The 12,410-nt window shown below is 38.5% G+C and overlaps 2 protein-coding genes across 2 annotated transcripts; one reads left to right on the top strand and one right to left on the bottom strand.

Annotated features, from left to right (window-relative positions):
* The first annotated feature begins 280 nt into the window (after window positions 1-280).
* LOC122973214 (CD209 antigen-like protein C) lies at window positions 281-5,426 on the top strand. The gene is made up of 6 exons (XM_044340552.1): window positions 281-648; window positions 1,660-1,755; window positions 2,693-2,815; window positions 3,014-3,174; window positions 4,155-4,279; window positions 5,192-5,426. The coding sequence occupies exons 1-6, from the start codon at window positions 597-599 to the stop codon at window positions 5,307-5,309; spliced, it is 675 nt and encodes a 224-aa protein (XP_044196487.1). The 5' UTR covers window positions 281-596; the 3' UTR covers window positions 5,310-5,426.
* A 7-nt stretch (window positions 5,427-5,433) lies between these two features.
* On the bottom strand, window positions 5,434-12,161 carry si:dkey-219e21.2 (nuclear factor 7, brain). The gene is made up of 10 exons (XM_044340551.1): window positions 11,827-12,161; window positions 11,155-11,204; window positions 10,680-10,828; window positions 10,401-10,499; window positions 8,724-8,855; window positions 8,513-8,638; window positions 8,235-8,363; window positions 7,276-7,354; window positions 6,851-6,877; window positions 5,434-6,737 (listed from the first exon to the last, which is right to left on the bottom strand). The coding sequence occupies exons 2-10, from the start codon at window positions 11,180-11,182 to the stop codon at window positions 6,205-6,207; spliced, it is 1,302 nt and encodes a 433-aa protein (XP_044196486.1). The 5' UTR covers window positions 11,183-11,204; window positions 11,827-12,161; the 3' UTR covers window positions 5,434-6,204.
* Window positions 12,162-12,410: the final 249 nt, after the last annotated feature.

The following is a 12,410-nucleotide window of genomic DNA, read 5'->3' as shown; positions in this document are numbered from 1 at the left end:
GTGGAGCTGTTAACTTATAGACATCTGAAATGTGACCCCAACTACACACTGCTTTTTGTAAGAAGTCAAAAGCCAAAAATGTTGGAAACCACTGGTTTCATCTTTAACACTATATTGTATTTTAAAAGCTTGTTATATTATCCATTATGTCAAATCTTCATCTGAAAGTAACTAAAGTTGTCAGATAAATGTAGTGGAGTAGAAAGTACAATATTTCCCTCTGAAATAAAGTGGAGAGGAAGTATAAAGTAGCATCAAATGGAAATACTTGTTACTTTCCACCACTGCTTCCAGTGAAGCATTTCTGCAATAACACAACATGCATGCAAATGTGACGCGTATAACCGCTCGAGCGTCCGATGGTAGCATAATAACTAAATGTGCTATGTTTCAGCACACCCTGCCAGCTTCCTCTGTTAAGTGCTCATAAGTCAATTCGGGGCTTATTTTAGCTCCCATGTTGAGGAGAGCGGCTATAATATGAGGAAGGGGTGGACTGGTCACATTTTGATCAACTAGATGCGTGAAAATGTAATCACGAGTCAAAAACTGTTAAACAGTCGAAGTAAAAAGAGCAAAGAGCATCAAGCAGCAGGATGGATTTGTCTCTGAGCCAGGAAGATGATACCAAGAGGGAAACATCTGGAGGTTAGTTATTAACAGCATATCATAACACGACTACTGTAAATAAACTGTACTTTTGTGTGAATATTTTGAGGTTTAACACTCTATGATAATAAGCTACTTAACTTTTTGAACTGTTGAGCAGACAAAACAAGAAATTCTGAAAAGCAACCATGACATCTAGGGACTTGTGACGGGCAATTTAGACTAATTGATTGAGTGAGAAAACAATCGGTAGATTTACTTACAATGAAAATAACTTTGATACTTGTTTGATACATGTTGTTTTGCAACAACAGTAACATAAATCCAATAAAAATGATCAAACAAGCTTAAAAAACAAGAACAGTTTCCACACGGAGAGGGTATCGTCTTCGAATATTTCCATCTTCGCCAACTTTTTGGCCAATCCTGTCTCTTTCAAATCAACAGTTCTGAGCAGCTCTAATTATTCATCACTATATGAGGCAGAAAGATGAAGCTTTAGAAAAATGGGACACTTTTCGGATCAGCAGGGATTAAAGTGACAGTGATGTAAGTAGAAGATTCATCATCTGACTGCGCAGCAATAACAAGCAAAACTATAGTTTCTCTGGTTTCAAAGTCCAACTTTACTTTTCCTCCTCTGAAAAAATGTCAGTTTTATCTTAAGGAGTCATCAGAGGTTAAAAGGTGATGGTCTACATACAGTATTTACTGTATATAGGCAATAAACACTGATTACATTCTTAGCATTTTAGAGAATTTGAATAATAAACCTACTGTAAGATGTTGAGGTTCTTTCAGAGGCATCGAAGATTCAAAAATTATACAAAAACTAATATTTTTGATCTGATTCTTAACAAGGATACATAGATAATATTTTATATAAGTTGAAAGTTAAAAAAGGTTGCAATGATGACGGCGTAAATGATCATTTTATTGGAAACTTCACTTTAAAAATGAATGCATGTTGATCAAAGAGACATCAGGTTGAAATATGTCCCAGAAAACCTTTTTTAATTTTTTTTTTTTTTTTTTTTTTACCACATGCAGGATCCTGTCACACTTGTCATCGGACCACTGGAGTGGCTGTTGCTATAACAACAATAATCCTGGTCATGGGACTTATTTTGTCTTTGATGTTATTTGGTGAGTATAAATGTGAAATAGAAAAACATGCAGACCTAAACATATAACATGTTATATACAGTATGTATATGTTTTCAGTGTATTTATATGAAGCTTTATAAAACTAGTTTAACCTCAATATGCCTTTTAAAATGTTTTTACACACCGTTAAGTTTCACTGCATCCTCTAATGTCTTCTAAGTGTGAACATGTTTTATCACTTTTGCATGTAGTTGTATGTTCATCTCATGACCGTCTTTGTTCACATCTCAATTTAAGTCAAAGTTCACCCACACAAGTGTTTTCACATCTGTTGCCTGATTACACCTCTTCTCAGGACTGTGCGGTCGTGTTCAAAATGTGATTGATTGACCCTCTTATTAGTTTTATTGCACCTAATAGGGCGGGAGAAGTTAGACATTAACATTCTGCGGCGTGGCCAAGAGGAACAGGGACAGGAAATAGCATGGTTAGGGTTGTAAATCTAAACTCCGGCAGAATTACTAGCACGATAATAATATGAAACCAGCGTTTATCAGACATTTCACTGTTAGTATCCAGTCACAGATCACCTCTTCTTCTCTGCTTCTTGTATTACTTTGCCTCGCAGTTATAAAACATGAATATAAACAAACATAATTTCCTCAATGAGAGGTCAGTCTCTCTACAAATTTCAGTCTGACTGCACCATATTGGTCCATGTAGTTTGGTGGTTTCACATTATTTCAGGGGAGCTATAAGCTCAACCTCTAACTGAGCAAAAATCAAATTCATCAAAATAAGTGAAAACACCCGTGTGCACGTGCGGGCTCCTTTAAGTCACGTTCGTCTGTAGTTCCATCTAACATCATTTCCTGTCATTGTCAGACATTTCTTGTTGAAATCACACAAACTTAATCCTAAAAATGAACCATCAGTCTGACTTTGTAAAACCTGTGTAATAAAATTCCTTTATCAGTCCAGTGGACAGCGTCACCAGAAGTGGATCAGACCTCTAAAGCTGCAGAACTGATGGAGCAACTACAGCAGTGCCAGCAAGAACAAAGTGATCTGAACCTGATGCTCCACGCTGCTACTCAAGGTGATTTATATTTTCTCTCACACACACATCTGCTAAATATAACATTTTACCGTCTCAAGCCCACTGGATTTTGTCAGTAAGACATATTCTTCACTTATTATCTTACCAAAAACCTACTGTATCCCACTTTCATCTGTTTAAAACAACAAAGAGCTGGAGTATTAGCTCTCATCAGTGTTCCTATCCTGCTGTGTGTAGACTCCAGGTGTAATTTGTGTCCCGACGGCTGGCGGTGGTGGAGGGGTCACTGCTACTTCCTCTCAAGGGGACTTGAGGAGAATCGTCAGTGGAATGAGAGCGCCGAGTTTTGCCAGCGACACAACAGCAGCCTGGTGGTGATCAAAGACTCTGCAGAGATGGTAACACAGTGCACAGCAGGGGGAGATGTACTTTTCTTAATGGTGACACCCTGTGGGAAGCATTAGGGCTACTAGTAAACACCACCTAAGAGTCCAAGACCAGATCAAATGGAGCTCAAGTTAAGATTAGGAAACAGCATACATATGTTTTAGAGCTGCAATGATTAGTTGATTGACGGGAAGTATTTTGATGATCAAATAATCATTTTGGTCATCTTTTAAGCAAAAATTCCAAACTTTTGCTGTTTTTAACTTCTCAAATGTGAGGATTTCATGCTTTTCTTTGTCATTTATGATATTAAACTGAATATCTTTGAGTTTTTGACTGTTGGTTGGAAAAAACAAAACATCTGAAGATGTCATCTTTTACTCCGAGGAATTGTGATGGTAATTTTTCACTATTTTCTGACATTTCATAGACCAAACAATTATCAATAATGATGAAAATCACTAGTTGCAGCCCTAATGTTTTTCAAAATATAGAAAAATAATGTTTAAAAAGATGAAGTTTCACGTGGACATTTTTACTAATCAGCACCTCCAAGTTTGAAGATCGTTACACTCTATAGGTTTCACTCCATAAGTCCAAGTCCAAGGCATCAGAAAAGGGATCTGAAGAGCTCACACTTGCAGCCCTGATAGTCACAAGCTCTCTGTGGTCCTCAATTAAAACCTTTCTCAGTTTCATCTTGAATATAATCTTGCAATCAAGTCAAGTCAGTTTTATTTGTATGGCCCAGAATCACAAAGTAGCTTTACAATTTGTACAACATACAACATCTTATATCTTTAAACCCTTGATTTTGATAAGGAAAAACTCCACAAAATTACCCTTAACCAAAAAAAAAGGGAATAAACATCAGGAAGAGAAACTTTAGAGGAGACGTCTTTTGGGATGGAGAAACATGCAATAGAAGTCGTATGTACAGAAAAGACAGAAACATTAAAATAATGTCCTCTAAATGTCGTTTCCTCCTCAGGAATTTATTCTAGGAGTGCTGCAGAAGTTCCGTCAGTTCTCCTTCCTGTGGGTGGGACTGACCGACTCCAAGCAGGAGGGTCAGTGGCTGTGGTCGGACGGGGCCGACGTCCATCACTACATGCCGTAAGTTTACATCCACTGACACATTAGTCTTTAAAATGCAAGATCAGAAGGGTAGCACACCTGAATGTGAGGTGAGAAGTACACCGGAGAAGACAATCAGAGGAGAACCTTCTGCAGGTCAACAAACAGAAAGAAAAAAGCTCTGCTGAAGAAAGAAATCTGCTCACAAAACGATTTCTTCATTTTTTCTTTTATTTTTAAGATTTTAAGACATCATTTTGGTAACATGCACATTATTCGAGCCCATTACAGCGTTTAATACAACAAGTGATCAAAGTACTTATTTATCCAGTGTTTTTGAAGCAGTAATTTTATTTGTAGATAGATAGATAGAGTACTTTAGCAGTACTGAAGCATCCACATCACAAAAAACACAAAAAACAAATGACATAGGTTAGAAACAAATAACAACAATACAACAACAATACAACAACAATAAAAAAAAGCCACATAATCTAAAAATAGTGACATAAATAGAATGGAATAAAATCTGAGACAAGAGAATAAAAGCAGGATTATAATCTTTACCTCTAATATATATTGTATATATACATGCAGTAGTTCCCAGTAATATACTGTACTTTAGTAGTGTGAGTCAAGTACATAATGACAGAAAACACATTAAATATTTAATCTCGAAGTTTATATTAACACACAACCCTCATAAAATTGAGTTTAATTTGCTTTTAATACAACTATTATGGTCCATATACACACATATATACAGTGACATGCAGATACATACATGCAACTTTAATCTTTGTCATAATGTATTTTTATAGCAGTATTTTATACACCAATCACCATTTACTCTAAATATGTCAATACAAATGAGTTTTATTTAGATTCAGATGCTGAACTGCCAACAGCTAAGTGAACCTAACTCTGTGTGTGTGTGTGTGTGTTTTGCAGGGTGACGGTGGAGTGGGATGCTGATCACAGGGACTGTGCAGACCTGAGGGGGGGTGGGAGACTCTTTGCTGCTGACTGTGAAGCGTACGGACCCTGGGTTTGTAAGAGGGAGTCCTGATGTAAATACAACTCACCATCCCAGTCCGCTCATGCTGTCATGGTACAATATCCCCCCCCAAAAAAAAATCTGTTACATAATTTTGCACTCCAGCTACACTTTGTGATGCACAGTTATGTATTTTCTTGCATGAAAGTCAGCTTTGCAAAAGGCAAACATTGAGGAAATGTGTGTCCAAAGAGTTTTTTTGATATTTGGTAAAAAAAAATAGCTGACTAAGTTAAGATTTTTCTTTCAGACTGTGAAATGTGCATGTAACAAGAAGTCAGAAAAAAATAGGTAAAGGTAAATAAGACAATATAAGATACGTGCATAAAACATTTATTATGTGTATATCTGAGAGTGCATTGTAAGGTGCATGCATGTATGTAAATGCAGTATGTTTACGCTTTCATGTCTACACATACAAGTTTAGATATTGTAGGAATTTACTCAACATATTCATTTCTGGTGAGGCATTAAAATACTTAAAGGCTAGCTTATTCATTTAAATCTACTTTTAAAAATAAATATTTTTAGATTAACCTAAGGTCAATTCTTCAAAGTTTGGGTTTTTCTCATTGTTAACATTGTTCTGAGGAAATGCATATATATTTTAAAGTGCTATGATTGTATTTGGATATGTTTTTATTTACTACCACTATCACCAGCACTTTGATATAGTTCAGCCTTTATCTACGTGTCAACAGTCAATTTGTAACTAAAGATGAAGAGATTGTAAATAGATTTTAAACACTTAATTTAACTGATGACACTACTTCGCTTTTCAAAAATATCATCTTTAACTTCCTGCAGAATTGTTTTTTGTATTTTCTTTTTTTTTAACAATTTTATCCTCAGTTCCTAAATTGAAATTGAATTCTTTCAAGTGTCCAGTTATGAGGGTCCATCTCTCTCAGTTTACTGAGATTTTGTGTGGCGGGATGATACTCATGAGCGTGCGTCCATCCAGCGGGGCGAACAGAGGGTACAGCTTCCCTCTGAAGTTTCCACTGAAGGTGTAGATGTGAGACTTTGTTTCTGCGTTGTAGAAGGAGATCTGGCCTTCTTCGTAGTCTAAGTAGATCCCCATCCTTCTTGGTACGAGGCTGACAGGCAGTGGCGTCTCCGGCTTGGTACAGGCGTAGAAGTTCTGTGTGCTGCGCCACAGGACCCAGTAACCCATCTTTGGGGTCATGGGGAACCGGCCATGCCGCTTGGAGTCGGTGGTGGTCACTCCCACGCGCCAGTAGCCATGGTTGGCTATGTCTACCTCCCAGTAGTGGCGGCCGCTACTGTAGCCCTCCCAGCCCAGCACGCCGTGCCAGCTGTCAAAGCGCTGCGAGCTGTAAGGCAGGTCGGACTCTGACCGGCCCTCCTGGACTTGACGCTGGTCATCTGACAGCTGCAGCCAGGCGTGGTTGGTCATGGGGTCAAGAATCACATCGGCTATCAAGAGAAAGAGAGACAGATGGCACAAGTGAGCGTGTCATACTGTGAATGTGATTTTTGCTGTTTTTCTGTTGCATGTGAGAAAAGATTAGGTTTTTTTTTTATCTTACCTGCTGCTTTGCAAATCCAACTCCAAACTGAAAATAGATAAACATACATTTTAATATAGCTAAAGGTGTTAAATGAGGGAAATATTTTATTTTCTTTGTTTAAACCACTAGTTCCCAACCTGGGCATTGGGGCCCTGTCAAGAGGAAGATTATTAACAAGATTACACTTAAGTTTCTTTTTTTCTGATTTTTCTCAAATCCTGGAGCGTTTTACCTCCTGAGGAGCACAAGATTACATGAAACCTGTGAAAAGGGCTCACAAGTAGGCATCACCAGCCAAAACAGTTGAGAACAAGTGGTCTAAACAACAGTATGTCACCCTGTTATGAGTTTTAATGGTACTTCCTCCTCTGGCTAATCAGTGTCATTTTGAAAGCTAAGATTCAGATGTCAAATTCAAATAAACAGATATTAAAAATGCACACCTGAGTTGGGGATGTATCTTGGAAGTCCTGCTTTCCAGGTGCGTTGCTTTGCCAGTAACCATAACTGTGGAATCATCGCCTAAAAGGGACAGAAACGAAAGATAAAAAATGTGTTTCACAGGAGCAGCACTCTCATATATTAATTCCTGCATTTCCTTATGACCGAGTTGTTTACAGATATAACCATTAGTCTTAAACAGCAAATTCTTGAACTGTTTGAACCAGGAAACTCTTTCCCTCACTGCTAGTGTATGGCTAAATTTAGGTGGCTGTGGTGACCTGTGGCTTTATTAGGGCAATAATGCAGAACAATAGGCTCATTGTGCTCTGAAAGCCAAAAAGGAGCAGGTTATTAGTGCAGGAGTTGCGGAAAGTCACGTGAAGTACTCATGCCCGATCTCAAACTGAATTAAGTCAAATCAGGGTTTTAACCACAAAATATTCCTCCAGATTTGATTCAAGAACTTCTTCATGTAAACCGCACTATCATCTGCTAAAGAACGTTGATTGTTGTAGGTTATCAGCACGTTGATAGATCAGGGTCATAAACTGGATCAAGGAGTTCATTTATGGATGCTTAGCACGCATTCGGAGAGCAGGGTTCACTCAAATGACGTTACGTAAAGGCTGTTCATAACCTGGTCATGCCTGCACGGCGTGACATTGAACGTTAACAACTGCTTGGTTTTGGTTTTTGAGCTGAAGCCAATTTTGTTTTTTATGGCTTTCTGAGAAATTAAAATGTTTTTCTTTCAAGTCTCCTCCCACCATTTTTGTTTCATTCTGACCTTCCAATGAATCAATTTTTTTTCACAATTTTACAGAAGAAACTTGCTAATTATTGTTTTTCTTAAAGATATGAATTTCCTGAATGTGTAGTTCTGCTAAATACATTTTCTTTTCTTATTTTCTGTTTTTCTTTTAAAGAAACTGTAAAAATGTTAGTCTCTGGGACTCACCGTGCTGTCTTCCTTGAGCAGACACCAGGTGATGAGCTCCAGCAGAGGCAGCAGATTGAAAAGGCGTTTCTTCTTCAGGCCCAGCAGACGCAACACTTTGCCCAGTTCCTCGCTATGCACGCCACAGCTCTGTATACACGAATGCACCGATAATCACTTAAATTCCCATGACAGCAGCAAGCATTTCCTCTGCAGGTGTTGGTTTCTGCTAACAGTTAAGAGTACTCAAATCTTTCAATGAGCTTTGGGCTTTCAGTTCTAGGTTTAGGACTCCTCACCTCAGAGGCCGACTGCAGCTCCTTCGCCCACTCCATTATCCTCATCTGTGTTTCCTCGTTGGCATCCAAATCTTTCTTATCTTCTTGTTCCTGACACTCTGATTTCCATGGGGTTTCCCACAGGAGCTAAGGATTCAAAATCAATAAGTAAGATATGATATATTTAAGGACATTACCACTCGATTACACATCAGTCGGTGTGAGCACTGACCTTGTCGACATGGTGGAGTTCGCTGGCCCATTCCTGGATCAGTTTCCTGCTCTCCTCCAGACTGCGCTCGGTACGCCGGTCTGAACTCTGGGCTTCTTTCTTACTGGTACCTTCATCTGGATCACTTTCACCCTTTTACAAAACAATACAAACACATCATAATGGTGTTTCATTATGACATTACCACCACCTGACATTAGGTGATTCTAATTTAAAGAAAAGATCTACAGCTGATTTTCAGGCCAAATCTGCATTAAATGGGGCGCATGTGGGAAGCTTTCCATTGACAGATGTCCAAAGGGCTAGGATGAAGTCATATGAGCCCCTTGTAAAAACTCCTGACACCCACTCTACATGTCCCAGCCCTGTGCTTCAGCGCTACAGGGCAGAGAGTCATGTAGCTGTAAAAGAGCCAATAAACACGTCCTATCAGTTGACCGATTCATTATCCTGTATGAACAAGCAAAATAATCATTCCCCCTAGCAATGCTTATCCAATCTCTACCGTCATAAATTCTGCTTCACCTGAACATGAACACCAAATAAGGCTTCATATCTGAGAAGAAAAGCAATGACCTGTAACTGTGCATGTCACAGTGAAACTTTGCACATTTGCACTATTGATCTGCAGCCATTAACTTTAACAGGGTGGAATGATCAACCATATTGGGCTGTACCGCCTTCTATTGTCATTTTTTTCTCAAAATCAAAAAACTATTCTTTTTTTCTGCGCTGACAAGCCTACAGTAGCCTCCATATTCAAGATTTAAAACTTTATTTGCCATTTGCTCAGGTACAGGTATACCACAGCACTGGAATACTTGTGCGGATCTCTCAGTCAAGTAATTAAAAAAAATAGAAAAAGAAATAAAAAGAAACTGCTTCCTGTTTATTCTGATGCTCTCTGGTCAGTGGTTTCTTAGCTGGTGTCTGGAGCTTTTCCACCTAAACAGAGATTGTCCAGGATGATGTGGGTCTCTGAGAATGGCCCGCAGTTTGTTCCTGTAGTGGTGAGTGTCCATGGAGGGGAGCTGTGTTCCTGTGATCCTCACTGTGGTGTTAATAGTCCTCTTGAGGGCCTTCCTTTCCTTAAGTGTGGTGTTTCCATACCGCACAGTTATACCTTTGGTGAGACCTCTGTAGGCCTGGTTGAGAGGCTGAGGGATGAAATAGAGCCGCTGCTGCGCCTTCTTGCGCCCGAGGTATTTACTCCAGCTCAGGATGTTGGTGATGTGCAGGCCCAGAAACCTGAAGCTGTCGACCCGTTCCACTTCGGTACCTTTAATCCACAGAGGTTTCAGAGGGGGAGCTTTCTTCCTGAAATCCGGGATTAGCTCCTTGGTCGTATCAGTGTTGAGGGGAAGACTGTTTTCCTCCCCATCAAACCCACAAAACAACAAAACTAGGTAAAAAGTGACTGAGAGAGTACCGCAATGTCGCACTGTTGGGAGCTCCATCTTGGCAACACCATTTTGGTAAAGAATCATGGCATTTCGCCATCTTGGTAAAGGAAATTAAGAGTTAAAAGCCCTCAATATCAGTGCACAGGCACTTATACAACCTATTTGCTCTTTCCCCTCTGAATCGGACTATCGGACTGCTGTTTATGAGTAATAACAATATGTACCTGCTGAGCCACTGACTCACATTTTTTTCTTCTTCCCTACCATGTCTTACCTTGCAAACTTGGTCGACTTGCTCCTTCCAGTGATGGATGAACTGCACACACTCCTGCAGGCTGCGCAGATCTTTGAGGCCATTCTGACGAGGGTGTTGCTGCCGGAACATAACAAGTATTAAATATATAGAGAGATATATTTAAATGTTTTTTTCATTAAGTGGGTTTTTGTGAAAGTAAAACAGCCAAATGTGAAATTGATCATACTCACAAGCCTCAAGGCAAAACACTGAATAACAAAAGGGAAGTGTCAACAAAATCAAGGATTTGTAGCGTACCTGTGAGTGTTTGGTGACGTTGTTGGTGGGTATGGTGGGGGCTGAGCTGTGGGCCTGGACGTCCTCGTCGGGCAGGTTCCAGCGTACGGCCCCGATGGAGCTGCTCTGGGTGGTGCTGCCGTCCTCCGACTTCAGCAGCGATTTCGCCGCTGCAGATTCAGGAGAGAGCAACGTCTTTTGAGTCACAGTTGATATCACTTCTCATGGTTAGTTTCCAAAAGATGAGGGGAAAGCGGAAGATTTACTTTTCCAACAGAGGAAGTAAATCAAAGCAATAAGTTACTGATGCTTCATTTGATCATAAGGCTTTAAACCACATTCAAAGCCATTATTAAGGTGAAATATCAGCTTGGACTTCATCCATGAATGATATATATAAACATTTATGAAAGTTTGATTGAAGCTCCATGATGCCACATTATCTCCCTCCACTAGAAAAGTGGCAATGGATGACAGTGATTGAATAAAAACCTACTTTTGTTGGTTTTCAGGATACTCTTCATCTCCACGGTGGCGTCCTCACGTCTGTGGTGAAGAGAACGCATGAAAAAGATGACATGTTTGATAACTAAACACATTTACAATACATTTTCTCTAGCAATAAAAAGTGGAAATATAAAGTAACTACACACTATAAAGCACTGGATTTTTTGGTTAATTTGGGTTAATATAGCAACTGTTCAATAATGGGTTAACATTAAAGGGTTTGTTCTGACAGTATCAGTGTAATATTGATATTACTGTTGGGTTATTCAGTCAAACTAAAATATATTTGCAAACTGTTATAATTTACACTTTTTAAATGTATACATGTAATAATAACTTTAATAAGAAGAATTTCATGGTAAAACTTGAGCATCTTGTGTCAAACACTGCGTTAAAACAACCATGTTTTATTTTAAAATGAAACTATTAAAATTATAAATAACCCAGAGTTAATATTAAAAAGTAAAAAATTAAATAAATAAAAAAATAAATAAAATAAAACACTAACACTGGGTCAAAAAAAACAGAGAAGGTAATTCAATAATTATTTAATTTCTATTAAAAATGTATAAAGTATCATAAATATTTAAATATGTCCAGTCATATGAACCATAGATATATACAGTATATCATACATAACCTGATATTCATCATGTCTTACCTGTCGTCTGAGGTGAGCGTTGGTGCAGCTCTGCTGGTGGTGAAGACTGGGCAGCTACCGCTACTCGTCCAGCCTATTTGTTCAGCATCTTCCTGATCTTTGGACTTTTCTTTTATGGCCTGTGTGACATGGCATGATGAAACTCACCAATCTCTGATACGAAGTCTTTCCAGTTTCCTGGTGGCTGCTGGCACGTTTACCAGTGAACGTGAAGCGGGCATGATTTTTTTTATAACAGTGATAAGTGTCTGGATATTACAGTGACACACCTGCTTTGATTTATTGTAAATGTAATAATGGTATTCTTCAAAGCTGGAGCTAAGATATAATTGGCAATGTGAGGGTCTTTAAAAAACTGAATAACAAAATGTGTCAAAATTTTAAAAATAAGTAAAAAATATACATTTGACAACAAAAGTAATTTTTTTTTACTTTTAAATTGTTGGTCTAAATATGTTCTATAAAGTATATCTATTTTCAATATTTTATTGTGCCAGTAAAGTTATGACACATTAAATTCCAGTAACAACACTGTATCCGCCTTGACAACCGTAATATTAATGGTTGTCGGCAGTTGTTGTTTA

The sequence above is a fragment of the Thunnus albacares genome, chromosome 22 (assembly GCF_914725855.1).
Source record: "Thunnus albacares chromosome 22, fThuAlb1.1, whole genome shotgun sequence".
In the NCBI taxonomy this organism is placed as follows: domain Eukaryota; kingdom Metazoa; phylum Chordata; class Actinopteri; order Scombriformes; family Scombridae; genus Thunnus; species Thunnus albacares.
This window is presented reverse-complemented; position numbering and strand designations above follow the sequence as displayed.